At 40.5% G+C, this 26,626-nt stretch overlaps 1 protein-coding gene across 1 annotated transcript in view; it reads left to right on the top strand.

Moving 5' to 3' along the window:
* Nucleotides 1-25,774, top strand: part of pkd1l3 (polycystic kidney disease 1-like 3) — a 52,768-nt gene extending 26,994 nt beyond the window's left edge. The window contains exons 12-23 of the mRNA XM_057842452.1: nucleotides 2,222-2,403; nucleotides 2,689-2,919; nucleotides 3,056-3,157; nucleotides 6,324-6,502; nucleotides 17,656-17,802; nucleotides 17,880-18,082; nucleotides 18,741-18,928; nucleotides 19,107-19,239; nucleotides 19,319-19,514; nucleotides 19,623-19,839; nucleotides 24,297-24,381; nucleotides 25,147-25,774. Of these exons, the coding sequence (XP_057698435.1) occupies nucleotides 2,222-2,403; nucleotides 2,689-2,919; nucleotides 3,056-3,157; nucleotides 6,324-6,502; nucleotides 17,656-17,802; nucleotides 17,880-18,082; nucleotides 18,741-18,928; nucleotides 19,107-19,239; nucleotides 19,319-19,514; nucleotides 19,623-19,839; nucleotides 24,297-24,381; nucleotides 25,147-25,193 (1,910 nt within the window). The 3' untranslated portion in view covers nucleotides 25,194-25,774. The remainder of the gene's footprint in view (nucleotides 1-2,221; nucleotides 2,404-2,688; nucleotides 2,920-3,055; nucleotides 3,158-6,323; nucleotides 6,503-17,655; nucleotides 17,803-17,879; nucleotides 18,083-18,740; nucleotides 18,929-19,106; nucleotides 19,240-19,318; nucleotides 19,515-19,622; nucleotides 19,840-24,296; nucleotides 24,382-25,146) is intronic.
* The last annotated feature ends 852 nt before the right edge of the window (nucleotides 25,775-26,626 follow it).

Genomic DNA, 26,626 nt, shown 5'->3' with positions numbered 1-26,626 from the left:
AGTGGGGCAAATAAGTATTTAGTCAACCGCTAATTGTGCAAGTTCTCCCACTTGAAAATATTAGAGAGGCCTGAAATTGTCAACATGGTTAAACCTCAACCATGAGAGACAGAATGTGAAGAGAAAAAAAAACAGAAAATCACATTGTTTGATTTTAAAAGAATTTGCAAATCATGTTGGAAAATAAGTATTTGGTCAATACCAAAAGTTCATCTCAATACTTTGTTATGTACCCTTTGTTGGCAATAACGGAGGCCAAACGTTTTCTGTAATTCTTCACAAGCTTTTCACACACTGTTGCTGGTATTTTGGCCCATTCCTCCATGCAGATCTCCTCTAAAGCAATGATGTTTTGGGGCTGTTGTTGGGCAACACGGACGTTCAACTCCTTCCACAGATTTTCTATGGGGTTGAGATCTGGAGACTGGCTCGGCCACTCCAGGATCTTGAAATGCTTCTTACGAAGCCACTCCTTTGTTGGCCTGTCTGTGTGTTTGGGATCATTGTCATGCTGAAATACCCAGCCACGTCTCATCTTCAATGCCTTTGCTGATGGAAGGAGATTTTCACTCAAAATCTCTCGATACATGGCCCCATTCATTCTTTCCTTTACACAGATCAGTCGTCCTGGTCCCTTTGCAGAAAAACAGGATGTTTCCACACCCATGCTTCACAGTGGGTGTGGTGCAATTCAGTATTCTTTTTCCTCCAAACACAAGAACCTGTGTTTCTACCAAAAAATTTATTTTGGTTTCATCTGACCATAACACATTCTCCCAGTCCTCTTCTGGATCATCCAAATGCTCTCTAGCGAACCGCAGACGGGCCTGGACGTGTACTGGCTTCAGCAGGGGGACACGTCTGGCAGTGCAGAATTTGAGTCCCTGGCGGCGCATTGTGTTACTGATAGTAGCTTTTGTTACTGTGGTCCCAGCTCTCTGTAGGTCATTCACTAGGTCCCCCCGTGTGGTTCTGGGATTTTTGCTCACCGTTCGTTATCATTTTGACGCCACCGGGCGAGATCTTTTTTTTTTTTTTTTTAATTTGTTTTTTATTGTTTTCCAGTCACATGTTACATTGAGCATTCATTTCTAAGCAGTGGAATCAAACTAGCAAACTATGTGACAATGTATAAAGAACAATACCCCCCCCAAAACAGAAAACACCGGGCGAGATCTTGCATGGAGCCCCAGATCGAGGGAGATTATCAGTGGTCCTGTATGTCTTCGATGTTCTAATAATTGCTCCCACAGTTGATTTCTTTACACCAAGCGTTTTACCTATTGCAAATTCAGTCTTCCCAGTTTGGTGCAGGTCTACAACTTTGTCTCTGGTGTCCTTCAACAGCTCTTTGGTCTTGGCCATAGTGGAATTTGGAGTGTGACAGACTGAAATTGTGGACAGGTGTCTTTTATACCGATAATGAGTTAAAACAGGTGCCATTAATACAGGTAACGAGTGGAGCCTCGTTAGCCCTCGTTAGACCTCGTTAGAAGAAGTTAGACCTTTTTGACAGCCAGAAATCTTGCTTGTTTGTAGGTGACCAAATACTTATTTTCCACTCTAATCTTGAAATAAATTCTTTAAAAATCAAACAATGTGATTTTCGTTTTTTTTTTTTCTACATTCTGTTTTGGGTCTTTCAGCATGACAATGGTCCCAAACACACAGCCAGCGGAACAAAGGAGTGGCTTCGTAAGAAGCATTTCAAGGCCCTTTAGTGGCCTAGCTAGTCTCCAGATCTCAACCGCATTGAAAATCTGTGGAGGGAGTTGAAAGTCCGTATTGTCCAACGATAGCCCCAAAACATCACTGCTGGATGGAGGAATGGGTGTTTTAAAAGCTTGTGAAGAGTTACAGAAAACGTTGTGGCCTCCGTTATTGCCAACAAAGGGTACATAACAAAGTATTGAGATGAACTTTTGGTATTGACCAAATACTTATTTTCCACCATGATTTGCAAATAAATTCTTTAAAAATCAAACAATGTGATTTTCTGTTTTTTTTTTTTTCCACACTGTGTCTCTCATGGTTGAGGTTTATCCATGTTGACAATTACAGGTCTTTCTAATCTTTAAAAGTAGGAGAACTTGCACAATTGGTGGTTGACTAAATACTTATTTGCCCCACTGTATTATGCAGTTTTTTTTTTTTTTTTCTTTATCATTTACTCAAGTTATTGATAATGCACTTTAATATTTGATATTTCATTTTAACAAAGATGGCTATCAATGGATCATAACCCCAGAGATGTTTCAGCAGTCTGTTGGGGTATGGTACATTAGCAGTGAACTCTTCAACTCAACGTGGGAGCCAGGCATTACACTGAGCATCGCCACATTTATGACTAAGTGCATGTACTGGAGCATAGATGGACAAACATGGAGCACAGATGGCTGTCAGGTGAGTTCCATGTGCACTGTATACAGAGAGCCATCAGAGAGGAACAGTCAAATGATCTCCTCTTTTGAATGATTTTCCTGGAGGTACGCATCTAGAGCTCAGTTTGTTATTGTTTTCCTTGTACATCACTGTCTCCATCAGTCAAAAACTTGTTTGTCGACAAAATCATTCAAGGTAATTAGAATTTATGTTGGGGGGGGGGGTGCTTGGAGGTCAGGGGGTAGCGTTTAAGAGTGACGATTTGACATGCGGCTCAAATTTATTGTAATGTTGTTTTTGCGACAGGTTGGGAAGCAAAGCAATTCTGGACAAATCCATTGTCTCTGCAACCATCTAACTCTTTTTGGTGGTTCCTTCTTTGTGATGCCCAACCATGTGGACATAACACGCACAGCTGAGTTGTTTGGTACTGTGTCTCAAAACTATGTGGTGCTGTCACTGCTTTGTGCCTTCTTTGGCCTCTACCTGGTCACCCTCTTCTGGGCGTGCTATGCTGACCGCAGGTCACTCTCCAGAGTGAGTCACTACACGCACAAAAGTATTAACTATCCATAGATTCCTATAAACAATACAATATGAAAATTGTCATGTCTCCATGCTAATAACTTCTTTTCAACTAATTTTTGTGTCAATGACAATAATCAAATATCAGAGGAAGATGACTCTACTGGAGGATAACCACCCGTGTGCGCAGTATAACTACTTGATTAGTGTCCAAACCGGACAGCGCAAGAATGCGGGGACAACTGCCAATGTAAGTCTTTATTACATGACACACTCGCAGGTGTTCTTTCATTAATGTTGAATCGCCAAAAATATATTTTTTAAAAATGTACATATCCATAGACTTCATAATGATATTGACGGGTCATATTCGACCTTCACTGCGCCACGCCTTCAAGTAAGGGGCCATCCCAGAATCCGCTTCAGTTATTCGCAGTCAGTCGCAGCGACACATGCAGCGGTCCAACGCTGGATTTAGGTTGAAAAAGTACGAAAGCTGTACCGCATACAAACAGGAAAGATTGTCTCAGAAGTGATTTGTTCGAGGAGTCAAGAAAATTAATATATTTTTTGTTTTCTCACAATTTTTAACGTACAAAGCTCTTTGTTGTAAGGCTGCCGCTACATTGTCTAACAGACTAGCATCGTACTTCGACATATTTACGTAAAATAAATGCTAGCTTCACATTTTTTTTTTTTTTTTTTTGCTTTTAACCAAGAATCAAGACTTTTACGCCCATACCTATAAAGAATTCAGGGATTTAAGCATTTATTCACAAGAATTTTCACCGGAAAAGCTCTGTTTACATAAGGCGGCCGCCACATTGACTAACAGACTAGCATCGTACTTCGACATATTAACGTAGAATAAATGCTAACTACACTTTTTTTTTTTTTTTTTTTTTTCTTGTTTGCTTTTAACCAAGAATCAAGACTTTTACGCCCATACCTATAAAGAATTCAGGGATTTAAGCATTTATTCACAAGAATTTTCCCTGGAAAAGCTCTGTTTACATAAGGCGGCCGCCACGTTGACTAACAGACAAGCATCGTAGTTCGACATATTCATGTAAAATATACAGGTTTTGATTTAAAAAATCAGTCAGGAAGCTGCAGATAGTATAGAATGCTGCAGCAAGAGTCCTCACAAATACAAGGAAACTGAACCACATTATCACTGGACCACAAATCGTTATACTGGCTTCCAGTGAGTCAAAGGATAGACTATGAAATACTACTGTTCGTCTACAAAACACTCAATGACCTTGGACCAAAATACATGCTTGATTTGTTAGATTCCTATGAAACATCCAGACCCCTAAGATCATCTGGAACTGGTCTCTTGTATGTTCCAAGAACAAGAACTAAGCACAGTGAGGCAGCATTTAGTTGTTATGCTCCTCACCTCTAGAACAAGTTACCTAAAGGTCTGAAGTATGCTCAAACTGTTAGCGCCTTTAAATCAGGGCTAAAAATGCTTTTATTTAGCACAGCATATCCATAACTGTCTATATATTTCAAGTTATTTGCTTTCTATTCCTCTTGGGCTTTATCTCCATTGCTGATTTCAATTATTATTAGTAGTAGTAGTAGTAGTAGTGGTGGTATTTTTTTCTTTATTTTTTTTTTAATTCTATTCGTGATTAAACGCGATTTTTATGTATAATTTTGTGTCCTGTTTCGATTGCCTTTGTTTTTACGTTCTATTGATTTTATTTTATTTTTATGATCTTCATGTGATGTAAAGCACTTTGAATTGCCTTGTGTTGAATTGTGCTGTATAAATTTGCCTTGCCTAAAATAAATGCTAACTGTACTTTTTTTTTTTTCTTTTAACCAAGAATCGAGACTGTTTTATGTCCACATCTATAATGAATTCAGGGATTTAAGCATTTATTCACAAGAATTTTCCCTGGAAATGCTCTGATTACATAAGGCGGCCACCACATTAACTAACAGACTAGCATCATGCTTCGACATATTCATGTAAATAAATGCTAACTGCATGTTTTTTTTTTGTTTTTTTTTTTGTTTTTTTTGCTTTTAACCAAGTATCGAGACTGTTTTACCTCATATTTATAAAGAATTCATGGTTTGAAGCATTTATTCACAAGAATTTCCACCGGAAAAGCTCTGTTTACATAAGGCGGTCGCCACATCGACAAACAGGCTAGCATCGTACTTCGACAAATTTACCTAAAATAAATGCTAACTGCACGTTTTTTTGCTTTTGAACAAGAATCGAGACTGTTTTATGTCCATATCTATAACAAATTCAGGGATTTAAGCATTTATTTACAAGAATTTTCAACGAAAAAAGCTCTTTGTCTGTGATTCCCCTCGGTCAGCTTTCCGGCCACGCCAACAATGCAGGCCTATTATTCGGCCCTGCTCCACGTGTCCTGTCAATATCATTATGAAGTCTATGACATATCCAAACTTCTATATAAATGGAGCTTTGTCTGTGTAGGTGTGTGTGCGTGTTTGCGGGTGTGTGTGTGCGTGTGTGCGTTCGTTCCTTATGGACTCCGAAACGGCTGGGTAGATTTTGACAAAATTGTACTTTGTTTTCTGAGAATGTTCTTAGATGGGTTTGATCACTGTAGGCCTCATTTAGTGCAGAAAATTAATTCGACATTCCAAAAATTAGCAAAGAAAATCCCCGATTGTGGAGGCAACAGCGCCATCTTTTGGGCGAAAGATGCGTCTGTTGCGATTGCAATGACGTAGTTGGCTTTCAAACTTTTTCCTGTATAAATTTTAATGTGTTGCAATGATACGTTGTGGCTTCGAGTACTCAACAACAAAACGCTGGATTACAAAAAAATGAAAATGAATTTTTCGAGAATATTACTAAGGGATTTATTTCAGCTGGATATTCATAGTGAACACAGTGATGGAAAAGCGACTGCGCATTAACCCCTTTACTATTACTACATTACAGCTGCATCTCTAAAGAAAGTATGTTTTATCTGCTATTCGATTGTATTGCGTTCACGTTACACAAACCCGAGCAACAGCGAGCCATACTGCTAGTACCGTATATATCAAGTAAAATAAGGAAATGAATAAAGAAATGAAATATTGTATCGTCCAACATTAATTGGAAGTTATGTAACAGGCCTGCATGGTGGCTAAGTGGTGATTAGTATGTCTGATTTACAGTTCAGTGAATAAAGGTTTAATCCAGGGCTCCAGGTCTTCCCACATCCCAGAAACATGAACGGTAGGCTGATTGGACACTCGAAATTCTCCATACATGTGATTGGGAGCGTGAAAAATGGGTACAAAGGGGTACGGAAAAATGAATGAAATACTCAACATTGCGGAAAATGGTCTTCAGCTTGTTAAATTTACGTTTGCCATTGTGTGAGTTTTGCTGCATCAGTTAATTAAATATCGGTACCTATCCTTAGGTCACAGTGACATTGATTGGCTCAGAGGGACAAAGTGATGCATACCATCTTACAGATCCCGACAAGTCTGTGTTGGAGAGGGGATCTGTCGACATGTTTCTGTCCGCTACTCCCTACCCGCTAGGTGAAGTGCGAAACATTAGGTTGCAACACGACAACTCTGGAGGTCATCCATCATGGTACGTGAGACATAAGGCTTGTAGCAAGTGCAACTGCAGCAAGGTGCAAGTGCCTGCATATCCTAATTTTTGCGCTTGAGCAATGCTCCGGATGCTTGTTTGGTGAATTCGCGGACTGGAAATGCTGAAATGACTGGCAATTACATCACACAGTCATAATAATTAGTATTATTTTTTATTATTACTATTACAGAAATCACCATATTCCAGTGGTGAGCGAAATACTTTCTTTACTGACTTAAAAGTACAGACAAAGGTGCAAAAAAATACTTAAGTAAAAGTACAAGTATCTAAGAAGAAATTTACTCACTTTGTACCAAGAGTACAAAAGCTCTTGTACCAAGAGTTCAAAATTACTTGCTTTAAAATTTACTTTACAAGTAAAAAGTAATTTTCTCCCAATGCAAAAATGTAATACACGTGTAATGTGTATATATTCATTAATTCATTCATTTTCATGCTGCATATATGTGTGTGTGTGTGTGTGTGTGTGTGTGTGTGTGTGTGTGTGTGTGTATATATATACAATATGCGTCAATAGTAAAAGAAAGAACCAGAAAATTGCTCAGTTTTATTTAAAACGGTGCAGAATGGAAAAACATGCAATTAAATTGACTGCACTGTAAACAAAAGCTTAACAAGTTCAAAAACTCCAAAATTTGGCTTAATGGCGGATTGAAATCAACTATCGGGTGCATACTGCCACCTACTGTACCAGAATTTGGTGGTTAATATTGTTCAATATCTTGTTCACCTGCCTAATCTGACTTCTACTTGTGTTGCTGCCTCTACGGCTCAATTACATTATAGTTGCACGGGGCTGATCGATTGAGCCTTACAATGAGAAAATAAGAAAACAAACAAAATTCATGTGTAACGCATGCGACAATTTGAAAAGTATTGGAGTAAAAACGATAGATACCTGCTGTAAAATGTAGTGAACTATTAGTAAAAAGTGCCAGTTCATATTTGTTTTTTGTTTTTTTTAACCTGTCCTGTTCAGCTGTTTGACACAGAGAATGGAAATCTGAGTGTCCGATCAGTCTGAACAGTTTTAATGTTTCACATAGGAGTATAACATACTCCTGTTGTGATCCTTCAACAACGAACAGGACGGGGTTATAGGGAAACAGAAGAAAAGGACAGAGAGACAGAAGAAACACAAACAACAACATTAAATACATTGAACGTCTACACTAACTATGAATATGTTGGTGCTATCGTCAACTAGATGTATTTCCGGTTGACAACATGTGGGGGGGCTGTCAACCAAGGAAAAAGAGTGGGGGGGTAGCCTAAAAGATAAGTGTTTGTGAGAGGTGGAGTGTACACAAATCAGCCCTGTGATCTAGAACTTAGTAATCGTGTGAATGCCTTGTGAGTGTGAGTTTGTTGGCATCCTACCCAACGCCATTCATCGCCAATCCCACCACCAAGCTCCTCCACCCGAGCGCGTCCAAACACATCCAGCCACACACGAAACCCACCAAACACATGACACCCCCGCAAACGAGCGGCGCCGCCCCAGGGCCACGGCCCCCCCTCAACCAACCGGGGCAGAAGGGGGGCAAGCCAGCACAGCCCGTCCCTCCTCCCGCAGCCCAACAAAGGAGCCATCGTCATCCCCCCGGGATCCTGAATGATCCCCCGGGCCATCTGCTCCCCCATCAACCGGCCTTCAGGGATGGGATAAGGGGACGTGCCACCACCCCCCCACGTCCACCCCCGCATGCCCACCCGGCCCCCGTGCCACTGCCCCATTTTCCCGACCAGCAGGGCACATCGCGGGACCCCCAATTGACCACCAAGCGCAGGGCAGTGCCCCCCACTGGAGCAGGCGATACGCAGCCAGTCAGCCGGCACCCAGCCATCGCCCCGCTACGGAGTGCGTGGCGGATATCCAGGCAGAAAAGATAGGGGAAGGCGGAGGCAGGAGAACGCCGAGGAGCCGCCGCGGGATGACGCGAGATCAGAGCCCCGTCCTCCCCCCACTCCCACAGCCGGCAGCTCAGGCAGAGGGGAGGCCGCACCCCAGGAGCCACGCCATATAGAAAAAGTGTGGGACCCACCTACCACACTATTACTGTGGCTGCCAGTTCCCCGACTGGCAGTCATTACCCAACACCGTGATGGGATTGTATGCGGAGGGTATTCTGTGTATGCATTAAAATAGAAGAGTCCGGCTTAGGGCAGTGGGACCGCCGCATGGAGATTCTACCCAGCCGCTCGTCCCACTGCCCCATGCCGGAGCTCCCCCGTGGAGTATAATGTTTGTGGTGCGTTAAAAGAGGTGCAGGAATGGCGGGCCCTGCTGCGAGGAGACAACCGTGAAGTCACCCCGCTCCCAACAGGTCCCATCCATCACACAACCTCGGTGTGTGGTGAAACAGGTCCCATCCATCACACAACCTCTGTGTGTGGTGCATTAATACCAGTTGCGAGTTCATATTTGTACTCAAGGACAGTACAGATACACAAAATTGTACTTAAGTAGAGTAATGAAGTACTTTTACTTCATTACATTTGTTTGCATGGTATATATATGCATATATACCATGCAAACAAATGCTATGCAAATACAAGACTTCCTTGGGTCACGACAGACGGTCCCAACATAAGTAGTTACAAATTTTAAAGATGCGCTTGATTTAAAATTTTACATGAGTTTTTTTTATAACATTAGATGCCATTACCTGGTTGGCAAGACAGTTTGCAGACATTTGTGGGTAATGTTCGTGTGTTGATTGATACATTGCACAGATGCAACTACAATCTTCTTGACAATGACACCAAGCTTTGCTATTTCACTTATTACTGTAACAAAATTAAAATATTCACTCACTTTACATTGCATTTGCATTTATTGGCGTTCTATAAGTATCCTTATGTGTATTTCTAAGACTTCCTGGTTATAAAATCCTTAATTCTAAATAAAACATTAGCTTCCATGATGCTAACACATACTCACGGTGCGCGGCTCTCGCCGTCTTTCAAGTGTTGGGACACAAAGCAATGTCGATCAGACTAGGATGGCGACTTTTGGCGGCCAACAAGTAAGCGAAATACCTCCTCTGCCGTTGTTATTTCAATTTGAGCTCCCCGTCAAATTGATATCCAAAGCGCTACTGAGCATACGCATGGCGACCCTTAACCCCCAAGGTTTATCACAGGTCAAATGTCCGTCAAATTGGTCTTCCATTTTGACTACGATGTCGTTGCTGCAAGTGAGCAATATTTTTAAAGTATATTTATTATATAGTATTTTTGACGACTAGCCTCAATAAGCAATTACACATGCACGAAAGACTAGACTAGAATATTGATGATATAATAATAATTATAGCGTAATGAAGTTAACGTTGTATGATACGCAGTAAACACGCGTGTTGCCTTGGTTTTAATGGCAGGTAGATTTGTCCGACGTTAAGCTGCTATCAACAACAGGGAGTTCACTTCGAAATCGACATAACACAGGCACAGGTGCATCTCAGCCGGATAAAAAGCAAAGAGCGTTGCGAAGTGGAGGTGCTGTTAAAGTCAATGGCAGACAAGACCAAAAGGACGACTCAACACCGGCAGAGGCGGTTCTAGGGCCGGTTAGACTGTCGACAACGGCTTTGGGATAGAGGTTACAGCAGAAAAAAGTGAAAAAAAAAAGGAACTGGTCATGCGATAAAAGTATTGCACTAAACCGCAGCAAGTGCACATGTATAGATTTACAGTGCCTTGCAAAAGTATTCGGCCCCCTTGAATCTTGCAACCTTTCGCCACATTTCAGGCTTCAAACATAAAGATATGAAATTTAATTTTTTTGTCAAGAATCAACAGCAAGTGGGACACAATCGTGAAGTGGAACAACATTTATTGGATAATTTAAACTTTTTTAACAAATAAAAAACTGAAAAGTGGGGCATGCAATATTATTCGGCCCCTTTACTTTCAGTGCAGCAAACTCACTCCAGAAGTTCAGTGAGGATCTCTGAATGGTCGAATGTTGTCCTAAATGACCGATGATGATAAATAGAATCCACCTGTGTGTAATCAATTCTCCGTATAAATGCACCTGCTCTGTGATAGTCTCAGGGTTCTGTTTAAAGTGCAGAGAGCATTATGAAAACCAAGGAACACACCAGGCAGGTCCGAGATACTGTTGTGGAAAAGTTTAAAGCCGGATTTGGATACAAAAAGATTTCCCAAGCTTTAAACATCTCAAGGAGCACTGTGCAAGCCATCATATTGAAATGGAAGGAGCATCAGAACACTGCAAATCTACCAAGACCCGGCCGTCCTTCCAAACTTTCTTCTCAAACAAGGAGAAAACTGATCAGAGATGCAGCCAAGAGGCCCATGATCACTCTGGAGTGATCTACAGCTGAGGTGGGAGAGTCTGTCCATAGGACAACAATCTGTCGTACACTGCACAAATCTGGCCTTTATGGAAGAGTGGCAAGAAGAAAGCCATTTCTCAAAGATATCCATAAAAAGTCTCGTTTAAAGTTTGCCACAAGCCACCTGGGAGACACACCAAACATGTGGAAGAAGGTGCTCTGGTCAGATGAAACCAAAATTGAACTTTTTGGCCACAAATGCAAAACGATATGTTTGGCGTAAAAGCAACACAGCTCATCACCCTGAACACACCATCCCCACTGTCAAACATGGTGGTGGCGGCATCATGGTTTGGGCCTGCTTTTCTTCAGCAGGGACAGGGAAGATGGTTAAAATTGACGGAAAGATGGATGCAGCCAAATACAGGAACATTCTGGAAGAAAACCTGTTGGTATCTGCACAAGACCTGAGACTGGGACGGAGATTTATCTTCCAACAGGACAATGATCCAAAACATAAAGCCAAATCTACAATGGAATGGTTAAAAAATAAACGTATCCAGGTGTTAGAATGGCCAAGTCAAAGTCCAGACCTGAATCCAATCGAGAATCTGTGGAAAGAGCTGAAGACTGCTGTTCACAAACACTCTCCATCCAACCTCACTGAGCTCGAGCTGTTTTGCAAGGAAGAATGGGCAAGAATGTCAGTCTCTCCATGTGCAAAACTGATAGAAACATACCCCAAGCGACTTGCAGCTGTAATTGGAGCAAAAGGTGGCGCTACAAAGTATTTACGCAAGGGGGCCGAATAATATTGCACACCCCACTTTTCAGTTTTTTATTTGTTCAAAAAGTTTAAATTATCCAATAAATTTTGATCCACTTCACGATTGTGTCCCACTTGTTGTTGATTCTTGACAAAAAATTTAAATTTTATATCTTTATGTTTGAAGCCTGAAATGTGGCGAAAGGTTGCAAGGTTCAAGGGGGCCGATTACTTTTGCAAGGCACTGTAAGTCTAAATAAAGTCTAAATCATTAAATAAAGTATTATTTACCGTATTGGCCCGAATATAAGACGGCCCTGATTATAAGATGACCCCCTCTTTTTCAAGACTCAAGTTTGAAAAAAATACTTTTTGAACACCAAATTATTTTTTATACAGAAAATAATTACAGTACATCTGAAACAAATGATTATAACAATATATCTGAGAGAAAAGGCATGTTATTTTGCCTCACTCAAATCTTAATATCTGATCATATGTAAACTAAAGTGCAATCACATTTGTAAATGAATGGCTTCTGGTTTTTTAAATGTAAATAAACCAATCTATTGTGATAAAACAACAAAATTGCAATAACTGCATTCACCATCAAAGTGAAGTCTAACTGTAACTGCAGTCTTGAAACAAATCTGAATAAAGAAAAACATTGCAATAAAATAATGCAAACTGGTTAAACTAAAAAGAGTAGCTGAGATCTGTCATGACAGAACATCGCTTCAATGATATCTGGCGCCAACTAGCGTCGTGAATGGGGAGATTAGCTGAGATCTGTCATGACAAGAACATCGCTTCAATAATATCTGGCGCCATCTAGCGTCGTGAATGGGTATAATGTCTAGACCGCGAATATAAGACGACTCCCTCTTTTTCAGTGTTATTTCAATGCAAAAAAACACCATCTTATATTCGGGCCAATACAGTGTATACCATATGCAGGAAGTGGCAACCTCCAGACGGCTCAGTGCTCAGCGCTCCTGATAAAAGTGGGCGTGAAAGATGAACAAGAAGGGCGGAAACCTGCCTATTTGTGCGCTGTTTGACGTCACTGAGTGCACAGTTTCAAATCCTGCAGGATTTAATTTCCAAACGCGATTGCAATCTAATTAGAAATAATAGTACTTGAACAGCATACTCCAACCAAGGGCACATTTCCATTTCGACCCATGAAACAGTTCAAAATATTGGAACTGAGTTAAGTGCCTCTTTATACAATTAACTTGTTTGGAGATTGGGTGATAGGCACACTTCCCATTGTAATATCATTACTAAAAATGTTCTCTCAAGTAACATCATAGAAGAAGAAAAGGCTGCTGTAGTCCTAACAAAGCGTTTCAGAGTGGGCAGCTCTTTTAACAGCTAAAAATGAGTGGGTGTGGAAACCTTACAGCACAAAAAGTGTGAGTTTGAAAAGCCCACACCTTGACTGGTGCGATACCCTTGACTATTACACATCATGCATAGCAATTGTTCACAGAATACTTTCCAAACAACACATCAGTAGTGGGTCACACATTTGGTAACTGGGCCTTCGGGAAGGATTCACAGTACAACACATAATCCAGCTATTAATACGGTCAATATAATGAATTGCAATAATATAAACATATTATTATACAGAGGCAATATAACAGCATTCAACATCAGAAGCAATTCAACAATTAATATCTATCCGAAAACATGGCAAAAAGATATGGCATTAAAGAAAAAAAATCATTGCAATCCTCAGAGATGTTGATTATTAATACTGTTCATGTGTGCAAAGTGCTACAGATGAGTTTTGCTTGCTTAAGTTGGCTTCAAGAAGCTTATTTTCTCTCACTGGCCAATCAAACGATGTGAAAATGTGAAATACCGTAATTTGCCGAATATAAGGCGCACCAGTGTATAACGCGCACCCCAAATTTACTTGTAAAATCTAGGGAAAATTAATGTACCCGTTTATAACGCGCACCCTAATCTTAGCACCAATAAATACAAGAATACAAGAAAACAGAGCTCGTGTACAGATACAGAAATGTCATTTTACTGAGTGGTGAAACACAGCACAAGCATAGCACATTGGTAGTTCAAAACATTACCGTAAACCGACAATTTGTACGGTAATAATATGATCTGATAACTTCTTGAACTTCGATAACTTCGTGGCATGCCAGACCCACTTAGAGTGTTTGTTGCACACACAGAGACACACAGTCCCAGGCTTCAACTGGGACCATGTGCTTTGGTCAGATGAGACCAAGTTTGAGCTTTTTGGCAACAAACACTCTAAGCGGGTCTGGCGTGCCATGAAAGATGCGCATGCTGAAAAGCACCTCATACCCACTGTGAAGTATGGGGGTGGGTCAGTGATGCTGTGTGGCTGTTTCGCTTCCAAAGGCCCTGGGAACCTTGTTAAGGTGCACGGCATCATGAATGCTTTGAAATACCAGGACATTTTAAATCAAAATCTCTTGCCCTCTGCCCGAAAGCTGAAGATGGGTCATCACTGGGTCTTTCAGCAAGACAGTGACCCTAAACATATGGCCAAATCAAGCTCCTCCCATGGCCATCTCAGTCCCCAGACCTCGTTTTGTTGGCAAAAGGGGGTTGTACAAAGTATTAACACCAGGGGTGCTAATAATTGTGACACACATTATTTGATGTCAAATATTTTTTTCTTTATGTGGGATTTTTTCCCCACTGAATGAATAATGCACTTATATTGAAGGTTGGATTTTTCTCTTTTTTTCCATTAAGGTCCCATATTATTTGAATTAAAAAATATATATATTAGAAGCTAAAAAACACATCTTTTTCAGGGGTGCCAATAATTAGGGAGGGCACTGTATATATATATATATAAATACACTATATTTATTGTATTCTCTATGTTCTATTGCCAGCTTGAGAGTCCGTTTTGTGAGCATTGTTTTTTTTCGTGACAGCATTTGAACGCATCAAACGGGGGTGAGAGTGACATCGTGCTCGGCTTTTACAAGCGATCGCTTAGTTGTGATTGAAATATATCTTGAGAAAAAACAAAAACGAAAGTCTAACATCATTACATGGGATATTACAAAAGTAGCTCAGCTGCGCACTAACCACTTCAAAAATAACAAATAGAAACATGGTGTGGTACTGCGTATATATCCTGAAAGTGAAAACTACAACTAGGGGCACGTGTGCATTACAGTGGCCAAGACAGGCGGACTCTCAGGGAAGCCGTTTTGTGATTATCGCTCTCCTGGAAGAGGCAACAATTTGACAGGCGAAAAAGTCATGAAAGTGAAACTGATTGCTCATCTGTGAGAACTGGGGTACAACACAGTTCAGGTTCGGTTGCAGTTTTTCTCATAACTTTGGTAAGTTTCGCTGATTAGAAATGAAATTCTCAAAACTTCTTGTTTAATCCTCACAACATTTAGCACAAGTAGCAAAAAAAAAACATGGATTACCTGCAAAAAACAGCTTTCTGTGAAAAATACTTCGTCTATCACTCAAAGTAAATTTTTGTGTCAATGAACATGTCAGTGCTGTCAGAATGATAAGTCCTTGTTTCATTGTATACAGACAAGACGTCAAGTTGCTTTTTCATGCTTTCAATATAAAAGTTACTTTGGTGGAAGGCTCTGATGCTGAAGATGGTGTACGTACGTTTTGATAAAAATTGCAAGTTACACCTTTGTGTGTGGGAGATTGAGTGCAACAGACTGGACAAGGTTCAGTTTAAACTTGTACTGTTTTTACCTTTACAGACCATGTCATTGCAATACAGAAAGCAAAAGATAGCACTGAGTATCACAAAGAAATATACCGTATTGGCCCGAATATAAGACGACCCCGATTATAAGACGACCCCCTCTTTTTCAAGACTTAAGTTTGAAAAAAGACTTTTTGAACACCAAATTAATTTTTATACAGAAACGACCACGGAAAGCTTTTCTCTGACTGAGCATTTTTTAGGCGATCTTTCTGAGCTCTCCATCTCCGTACATTACACTCTGTGACACCATATTTCACAGCCGCTTTGCAGTTGTTTGAAGACACCGCCTCATTTATCACCATCAACTTGAAGTTTGCGTCATAACTTCTCCTCAGCTGCCGGTGTTCTGCCAAAATGTCCTACATCGGCGAAACGTCCTACATTAGTCGAATTTGACACCTAAATTACTACCGTGCGCTCTAAACCTGTTTTGTTTAGATGCATACAGGAATAACGTACTAAAGAAATGCCTGCAGAAAATACTTAAATGTAGTTATGTCAAATAAGGACGATTTAAATACGCTACGTGACTAATGTGGTCAACTGCTTCAAAGCTAACACAAAAAAACACAATGGTTAAAAGTATGAGAGGGTAATACATGCAAAAAGTATCTTTGAGGCTGTGAAAAGGTTCTAAATAACTAAATAAAAACAAAAATAGTGAGTACTCGCCGCTTCCAACCGATGTGCGCATGCGTGTGAATGCATATGCAAGCGCCCTGAGCATTGTGTAGGACGTTTCGCCGCGTAGTAAGGAATGGCCAAACACCGGTTAACCTGGCCAATCTTCGACCCACTTTTCTCCAAATTGTCGCGAAGTTTCTCCATTTTCGGTTATCTCTTCTATTACCGGTATTTTATTCTCTTTTCCTTCTTACCACTTTCTTCTTCGTGTCAGGGGTTCCCTTTGGCCGCCCGAGTCGCGTTCAGCATTCGATTCATTGATGACTGGCGCCATCAAGCGTCGTGAATGGGTATATGTCTAGGCCGCAGTTTTTTTTTTTTTTTTTTTTTTTTTTTTTTAGACCGCAGTTATAAGACGACCTCCTCTTTTTCAATCTTATTTCAGTGCAAAAAACATCGTCTTATATTCGGGCCAATACGGTACATAAAAGCAAAATTTGAAATGTGAACGTAAGACAATCGGCACAACTAAACTTCAAATAATGTCAGGATTATTCACCCATTCTTTCTACACATCTCGACATTCCTCTCTGACCACAAATTTTCACCCACGTCACAACGGATGTCCTCTCTTGCTATACAGCATGGAGAGAATCTTCTTGAATGCCTTCCCCAGCCTCTGCAGTCTGCAGGCATCTGCTGTGATGTCACTGCATGCCGCATTCATGGCATCCAGGAGAGTCATCTGATTGTGAGGCTTGGCAATCATACACTTGCCATTTCCATGTGGAGAAAAAAATCTTCTACGGGATTGAGGAATGGGGAGTATAGTGGTAGGAACTTCATTACCATTCTGTTGTGGGTTGCAAACCATTCGCTGATTATGTTGGCATGGTGTAAACTCACATTATCCCAAACGATTACAAATTTTGGCAGGTTAAAATAAATAACGTAATGAAAATGCTCAGAAATAAGCACACACATGCTGACATATTCTGAAAACATGCTCATCCATTTTGCATGTAAAGGCTTATGCAATAAAGTAATGACTAGATGTTGCGGGTGGTGAGACTATTCAATAGATACAGTATGATGATAATCCATTTTGACCATCATGGCAGATGCAACCGATAATGTAGGAAACAGCAGAGAATTGTGCAAAATCATTTTTATGAATGCACAAAAACATCATTTCATACAACTTGCTCAAAGGAATGAGAAACTGCTTTTTTGATGTGCACTAGTCATGCGATGTTGTGAGGATTGAACTAGTAGTTTTGGAGATTGAAGTCTGATCTGAGAAACGTACCAAAGCAAATGAGAAAAACTTTAATTTTACTCTACATATTTTTTAGACACTCCAGTTCATCGCATTGAATTATGAGGTGCCAGCCTTGCTGCTGGATGAGTGGAGACTTGCGAGCCCATCTCCGTGGAATCACCACTGGGCACTGAACTGAAGCGTATTATTCTAACGTGCATTTAAAGTGTTCAAGATCAATGTGTGGATGCACCATCAGCCCATCACAGCTGGTTGATGTCAAGCGAGCCGGCTGGTTAAACATTTCAGATTACTGGTTGGCAGAGAGCCAGATGCACTAATGAAATAGCCAGATATGGCTCGCGAGACATAGGTTCCCGACCCGTTTCAAAGAATTCCTCTTTTTTTTAGGTATGTCAATAAGGTGACCATACAGGATCTCCAAACTCACCATGTTTGGCACTTCTTTTGTGACTGTTGGATAAGTAGCAGCCATGGAGATGGTATGACTAAGAAAATATTCAATGCTGCAAAGAATAATGAGGTTTCCTGCTTCAGGTAAGGTCAGCTATGTTGAAAGAATGTTAGCTTTTTTGGACAACCGAGTAATTACACATCTGGCTCTTTATTGTCAGGAATATTTTTCAGAGCAGAACAACGGCTGGTTTTAGAGATGAACATATTTGGGTGTCAATTGTGGATCCGCCATCACGCAGCCCTTTCACTCGGGTTCAGAGGGTTTCTTGCTGTATGAGCCTGCTCCTTTGCACAATGGCCATTAATATTGCTTTTTGGAATATTCCAGAGAATGAGGACTCTCCAGTAGTCTTCTCCCTTGGTAAATCTTGTTTTTAACCATTTGTTATTGTCATGTGATTTGGATTTAGTTAATTTGGTGTAATCTTGAATTCATAAATAGGGGAAGTAAAACTGAAAGTGTGCGCATCCTCTTATAAAAGCGGCTGTGGCTGTGTTTAAAATGCCATTGATTAGCCCCAAATAAAGTTCAGATAGTCTATGAGGATTTTCGTGATATTACTTCACTTTGTAGGCTGTACTTATCCATTTATCTTGGCAGCCCCATTTCATACCGAATGGGAAAACGTGAATGCTGTGGAAGCCAGTGAGATTGATAAATTATCCAAAAATTTGGCTACAGCAAAACAGGGCGAATTCATTTAAATCTCACAGTTTGTAATAGTGGGAATAAAAACTGGGACGAGGTCCATGGTGTTATACAAAGACATTCTTTATTAAGTAATTTTGCAGTCCGTATAACCAACAACTCTTCTGTGCATTGATGCAACCTTGTTTAAATTGTCCCCGGATCTAAACAGAGCACGAAAATAGTTGTGGGTGTCCCTTTTGTCCAAAGTCAGCAGGAATTTGCTCACCTATGACCCTGAACAAGTAAAGAGTGAATCATTTTTTTGTGGGTCCAAATATCTTTCTCACTGGCACATCTTTTCTACCTTTTCTAATTGGTTCCTGTGCAGGTTCACTGCGAATTACATGGCAGGACATTATGGTAGGGGTTGAGAGTGGTCTTCTCATGTTCCCAATAAACATCCTCATCATCACCATATTCCGAAGCATCAAACCTCGCATAATTTCAAAGGCTCAGAAAAAAAGCTCAGAGGTAACTCTGAGACCCAAGTTGGTTACCATACCAGTCATTCTGAAGGTGTGTTTTGTAATATATAATGGTGTGCTTTGTAAAATTCCATATGGTTTTCATTAGTGACCTTGTAAACTCACAGTGCTACAGTGTATATATGCTTTAGAAAAGGGAAGGGATTCTGTATGTATTTTATGTCTAGTATGTGTGTAATGTTTTGTTGTTTGTTGTTATTCCTTTCCAGGAAACAGAGGAGGTTCTTTCCCAGATGAGCAGAAGTGGACGGAACAAAATGCCCGGGATGTACAAATTGGACTCCACTGCTGATCTCTGTCCTGCTTTGAACAGAATGCATGAATTAATCCATTTTATGCAGGGTACATCAATTTTCATGCTAATAAAAAACAGAAACGCTGTAGAGATGCTGTAAAATTCTTCTGGTCTGTGTCTGTAAAGGGGAAACTGAGAGTGACCTTCACTGGGTCTATAGCAGCAAGTTCCTCCTAACTGCTCTTTGCCGCTTGCTCGTGTGTCTGGAAAGGTTGGATGGAAAGAACTTCCTAAGTCCACAGGAGTACACACAATCACTAGACATCACCAAGGTGCTGGTTCGAAAGGTCGACATGGTCTTCAGCAGTCATTTGGCCTACTGGTCAGCTATTTGCCTGTTACACAAACAGAAATATTGCCACAGTGCTGTACTGTGTCCCTTTGATGATAACATGTGGTCCTCTTATTTCCCCGATTGTCAATGACACAGCCCGCCTCCTGTGAAAAAGAAGAGGGTCTCATCGAGTTGCTGGTTGCCTTGGTGGTGTGTGTTCCTTGGCTGGTTCCTGCTAATTTCCCTCAGTGGCGTGTCCACTTTCTTTACCTTACTCTATGGCTTTTACTATGGCAAAGCAAAGTCCATCAAGTGGATCATGTCTCTGGGCCTCTCTCTCTTCCAGAGCATTTTTATACTACAGCCTCTCAAGGTGGGTCCAGATGGAACTGTCTATCCAAAATAACACACTTATTCTTGGTATTGACACTACAGTATATCCTCATCGCTGTGGTTTTGCGTGCAAATAATATCAGCTTTATACATAAAGATGTTATTTACTATGTTGCCCCGCACAGTTAATATAGCACGAGCACATGCTGATAATGATGGTAATTCCTGCGAATATTATTGAGTATTCACGGAACTTTTCACAGTCCATCTTGACGGACGTCTTTATAGCTAACCACATTCTGACAGCCACAATCAGAGACTACCACTATAGTACACACTGTTCTCTGTGATATGTGGATTAAGATAACAAGTACAGTACTGTCAACTCGTGACCTGCAATTGGTGGAATACAGATATGTACAAGATCTTTGCCCAAATTCCCAAAAGATTTGTGTATTGCAATTGGGTCCACCTCGTGTCAGTACAATCCGACCAGTCATGGACCTAGCACATCCTTCTTAATTGCTTCTAGAAGATTGAAGTTATTCCCTTTTCTCATGGAGACTTTCAGAAGCCAAGAAATACTAAAAAATCAGCAAGTGAGAGTTTGTAGCTTACAAGTTGACTTTTTAGGAATGGCAACATTGGCTCGAGGGTACTAAGAAACCGTTCTTTATTATTGAAATGAGAAAAACCTTGGGTACATCAAGATAGCTAAGTAGCTGAACTCATGTTAGGACCAATGGTCTTTGTTTTTTCACCTGATTCCACTACACTGTCTCCTACCAACCCGGGACCAGCAATATCAAGCCTGGTCTTTGTTTTTTCACCTGATTCCACTACACTGTCTCCTACCAACCCGGGACCAGCAATATCAAGCCTGGTGCCTTGTCTTGCTAGTTGATTCTTGACTCCGAACCATTCTTCCTGTCTTCTGCATGGTCACCACCTTGACCTGGAAAATTCAGGAGAGGGTAAAGTCAGCCATCTAGGGCCAGCCTGCACCCTCTGCCTGACCACCTGATCACCTGTAGGTTCCTTCAGCACGAAGATCACCTTCAGTGGTCATTCATCCATTCATCTTCTATGCCACTTATCCTCACGAGGGTCACATGGGTGCAGGAGTCTATCCCAGCTAACTGCGGGCAATAGGCGGGGCACACCATGAATTGGTTGCAAGCCAATCGCAGCACACAATGAGACAAACAACCATTCACACACAAACGCATACCAAGAACTCAAAATTTACCTGTCACCTAGAGATACAGAGGACCTAATATGTCCTCCAGCGGTTCTAGTGGGATACCATCGAAGAGGACACGAGGGAGTTCATGAATGTCTGCTCGTCTACAACCAACACAAGCCATCCCATCAGAGCCCTGCATGGTTCTTGGTCTTCCCTGTGCTACATTGCCCCTTGAATTTAAGAAGTTGTCACCCAGACTCGTTGGATCATTTGAGATCCAGAATGTCATCAATCCAGTAGCTGTAAGACTCAGTGTCCTTGAGTGTTGACCCAATATTTCATGTTTCATGAATCAAACCGGTCCGTGAAAGTCCTCTAGTTGCTTCTGCTACTGCTTCTCCACTGCTACCTAGGGTGACCGATTACCCATATTGTTCGCTGCTTGCTTCACTTACAGTGGGGCAAATAAGTATTTAGTCAACCACCAATTGTGCAAGTTCTCCTACTTAAAAAGATTAGAAAGGCCTGTAATTGTCAACATGGGTAAACCTCAACCAAGAGAGACAGAATGTGGGGAAAAAGACAGAAAATCACATTGTTTGATTTTTAAAGAATTTATTTCCAAATTAGAGTGGAAAATAAGTATTTGGTCACCTACAAACAAGCAAGATTTCTGGCTGTCAAAGAGGTCAAACTTCTTCTAATGAGGTCTAACATCTCCACTCGTTACCTGTATTGATGGCACCTGTTTTAACTCATTATCGGTATAAAAGACACCTTTTATACCGACACCCCCACAACTTCAGTCAGTCACACTCAGTCAGTCACACTCCAAACTCCACTATGGCCAAGACCAGAGAGCTGTCAAAGGACACCAGAGAAAAATTGTAGACCTGCACCAGGCTGGGAAGACCGAATCTGCAATAGGTAAAACGCTTGGTGTAAAGAAATCAACTGTGGGAGCAAGTTTTAGAAAATGAAAGGGATACAAGACCACTGATAATCTCCCTCGATCTGGGGCGCCATGCAAGATCTCACCCCGTGGCGTCAAAATGATAACAAGAACGGTGAGCAAAAATCCCAGAACCACACGGGGGACCTAGTGAATGACCTACAGAGAGCTGGGACCACAGTAACAAATGCTACTATAAGTAACACAATGCGCTGTCAGGGACTAAAATCCTGCACTGCCAGACGTGTGCCCTGCTGAAGAAAGCACACGTCCAGGCCTGTCTGCGGTTCGCTAGAGAGTATTTAGATGATCCAGAAGAGGACTGGGAGAATGTGTTATGATCAGATGAAACCAAAACAGAACTTTTTGGTAGAAACACAGGTTCTCGTGTTTGGAAGAGAAAGCATAATGAATTGCATCCGAAGAACACCATACCCACTGTGAAGCATGGGGGTGGAAACATCATGCTTTGGGGCTGCTTTGGGGACCAGGACGATTGATCTGTGAAAAGGAAAGAATGAATTGGGCCATGTATCCAGAGATTTTGAGTGAAAATCTCCTTCCATCAGCAAGGACATTGAAGATGAGACGTGGCTGGGTCTTTCAGCATGACAATGATCCCAAACACACAGCCAGGGCAACAAAGGAATGGCTTCGTAAGAAGCATTTCAAGTCCTGGAGAGGCCTAGCCAGTCTCCAGATCTCAACCCCATAGAAAATCTGTGGAGGGAGTCGAAAGTCCGTGTTGCCCAACGACAGCCCTAAAACATCACTGCTCTAAAGGAGATCTGCATGGAGGGATGGGCCAAAATACCAGCAACAGTGTGTGAAAAGCTTGTGAAGAGTTACAGAAAACGTTTGCCCTCCGTTATTGCCAACAAAGGGTACATAAGAAAGTATTGAGATGAACTTGTGGTATTGACCAAATACTTATTTTCCACCCCAATTTGCAAATAAATTATTTAAAAATCCAACAATGTGATTTTCTGGGGTTTTTTTCACATTCTGTCTCTCATGGTTGAGGTTTACCCACGTTGACAATTACAGGCCTCTCTAATATTTTCAAGTAGGAGAACTTGCACAATTAGTGGTTGACTAAATATTTATTTGCCCCACTGGATATCGCAATGGGAAAGCGCTGTGATAGCTGATTGATTAAGAGGGCTATGGCCAGAAGATTAGGTCTTGGGGCGAGCTCAACATATAGTGGGTGACCGTCTCATTAAGGACTTTCATCATCGTCCTCCAGAACAATTTTCCAGGTCCCAGAATAGAATAAAAGAATTCTGTGTTGGACTCTTTGGGGATGTCAGGAGCCCTTGAGGGGACGGGGGTGGGATTCTGTCACTGGCCATCTTGACGGCCAGACACAGCCTGCCATTCTTTTAGAACAGTGGTTCTTAAGATTCTTAAAGGTACCAATTTTATGTGTTTATTTTTACAGATATAGAGATGCCTAAAGTATTAACTGAACGTCTTAGACTTACTTACCAAACCCCTTTGGTTCGATCAAACCCAGGTTAAGAACCATTGTGTTAGATAATCATTTTCTGCAAGCTATGGTCAGAAATTGAACTACAGTACAGTGCTGCATGTCAGGCTTTGTTTAAGTACAAGAATTGTTGGATTGTCACATTCCCATTGGGATTATAATGTTGCAATAACTAACGGCGGGTTCTCTACCCATTGTCTGTTATTTGTGGATTAAGACAACAAGTATTGTCAACTCATAAATATCAGTGGAATATAGAAATTTTAGTCCAAATTCCCCAGTCTCTACCTCTGTGCTTTGATCCTGTCATGAAAGAACTGTTACCATGGCTACCAGAGTCATTAGAGACATTTCCAACTGTTAAATATGATTAGTGTGTTGCAGTTGGGTATGTCAAAGCCTAAATCTCGTTTCTGTATCATACTTTTTATACATTTTACATTGCAGCTTTATTCCAAAATTAACTTTCAAAATTCTCTGCACAACATCCTGTAATTAGAATTTCATTTCAAGAATTTTGCCAATGAATAACATTTTTTAATCCAATAACAATCAATTAATTCTAAACCAGCACAATAGTGAAACCCTCAATTTTAATGAGTTTCAGGGGAGGGGGGGAAAATCTATGTAAATTACAATGTTATATTTGAGGCATTTTTCCAAAATTATGTTACACTTTCTAAACAGACATAAATACATGCAGTATGCCTCCTTTAAAATCATCATGACTGTGTTTTTTACTTAATTATAATCCAATCCAACTGACTGATCTTGCTCTTTTCAAAGGCTTCTAATATGAATGAATGCATGCATTACTGTACATTTCAGTTTGTCTGTCCCTCACAATGTATTCATTATATTTTGAAGGTAATTGGAGTTGCTATCTTTTTTGCCCTCTTACTTAAACCTGTAGCTGTGGAGGAAACTGAAGAAGTTGAACAAGTGCTTTTAGGTAAGTACAGTAAGTAAAAATGAGCAAAATGCAGTGCTTTTTTTCGTGCTTATTACCGGTACATGGAAAATGACGACAATCGTATTTTACTTAGGTTTGAGTTTTCCACGAAACATTCAACATGTTCCAAATTTATCAAATTATCAGTGATTAAATGTTTTAGAAACATGGTTAAAAAGGGCTATTTCATATCAGTGCATGAAAGTAAAATTCATTTTAAAAAATTTTGTGGGAGCACAATAGTAAATTTGAATTTTAGCTTAAGCTCCTGTCTTCATATTCGATGTTCTCCCCTTGCTTCTCAGGAACCGAACTACTACATTCCAAAAACACATATAAACTGAAAATTCTGAAGTGCCTACACATATAAATGTGAGCGCTAAATACTTCCTAGTTGGGGGGGGGGGGGGGGGGGGTCATTTCAAAAACTTAAAGGCTAATTAACCTCCTTAAATTGATTATTCATAGTGGAGAAGATAACCTGTGAGAAGATTTCACATGGTCACACAAATTGTTAAGTCCAGAGTTCATATTTCTAATTCATAAAAGTAGAGGTACTGTTTATGTTCTATCTGACAAAGTGCTTGTTAGTAACTACGGATAATAAACAACAACTGTGCCAATCAATTTTTGTGCTTGGGACCCCCGGCAACACCACCACCACAACCATCAGTAACATACAGAATCAGTTTGTATGCAGTTTTGTATGAAGAAAGTAATACTCAAGTGTAATGTGACTCACTAATGTGTGATTTTATTTTACAGAACAACAGGACAAATGCAGGTACTATTCCAGGGGGGAGACTGTCTGAATTAGCTGCAAGAACATGGACTTCTATTTTCGTCACCCTTATCACCTTCAAAAATCAACATTCTGTTATATAGTTCTATCTGAAGATATCTAAATACACCCTAACCATCAAAAATATATCTGTGGTTAGTTAATAGGCTGTGCTGTGTAAAGCTCACTTTATAATGTACATATGAAATATGTAAGTCCATGCATATAGGCCATTCTACTTAGTCAATTACATTTGCATTGCGGGGAAATAAAATGTAGAAATGCTTATTAACTGTAAATGCTTTTAATTATGCATAGTTTGCCGCCCTTAATCTGATTGATTTTTTTAAAAATACATTTAACTTTTTTTTTTTTTTTTTTAAGTGTCGGGCATCATTTAGGCCACGGCAAAGACAAAATTAGTTAACTCATGTTCTGGTCAGTTGGTTAAATTTTAACTACGAAAAAAAGATCTCGGCTCTGTCCAATTACGTAAATATTATTTGCCTTTTTTTTTTTTTTCAACCTTTTTTTTTATTATTATTGAAACGATGTAATTTGCTTACTGTCAATATGCTATTAGCGTAAATGCCATGTTGCTGCATTTATGCATTTGCGAACTTCAGGGCTGGCCAAAGGTATTGGCACCCCTGCAATTCTGTCATATAATGCTCATTTCCTCCCAGAAAATATTTGCAATTTACAAATGTAATATAAGTAATAAGTAATATATTCATTTATTTTGCTTGCAATGAAAAAACATAAAAAAGAATGAAAAAAAAAATTATGATCATTTTTCACAAAATTCCAAAAATGAGCCATGCAAAAGTATTGGCACCCTCAGCCTAATACTTGGAAGCACAACCTTTAGACAAAATAACTGCTAACAACCACTTCCGGTATCAATCAATGAGTTTCTCTGATGGAATTTTAGACCATTCTTCTTTGGCCAACTGCTCCAGGTCTCTGAGATTTGAAGGGTGCCTTCTCCAAACTGCCATTTTCAGACCTCTCCACAGGTGTTCTATGGGGTTCAGGTCTGGACTCATTGCTGGCCACTTTAGAAGTCTTCAGTGCTTTCTCACAAACCATTTTCTAGTGCTTTTTGAAGTGTGTTTTGGGTCATTGTCCTGCTGGAAGACCCCATGACCTCTGAGGGAGACCTAGCTTTCTCACACTGGGCCCTATATTATGCTGCAAAATTTATTTATACTCTCCAGACTTCATAATGCCATACACACGGGCAAGCAGTCCATTGCCAGAGGAAGCAAAGCAAACCCAAAACATCAGGGAACCTCTGCCATGTTTGACTGTGGGGACCGTCTTCTTTTCTTGAAGGCCTCGTTTTTTTCCCCTGTAAACTCTTGTGTTAATGCATTTTCTCAAAAAGCTCTACTTTAGTCTCATCTGACCAGAGAACATTCTTCCAAAACGTTTTGGGCTTTCTCTGGTAAGTTTTGGCAA

Source organism: Corythoichthys intestinalis, chromosome 1, assembly GCF_030265065.1.
Source record: "Corythoichthys intestinalis isolate RoL2023-P3 chromosome 1, ASM3026506v1, whole genome shotgun sequence".
Taxonomy (NCBI): Eukaryota; Metazoa; Chordata; class Actinopteri; order Syngnathiformes; family Syngnathidae; genus Corythoichthys; species Corythoichthys intestinalis.
This window is presented reverse-complemented; position numbering and strand designations above follow the sequence as displayed.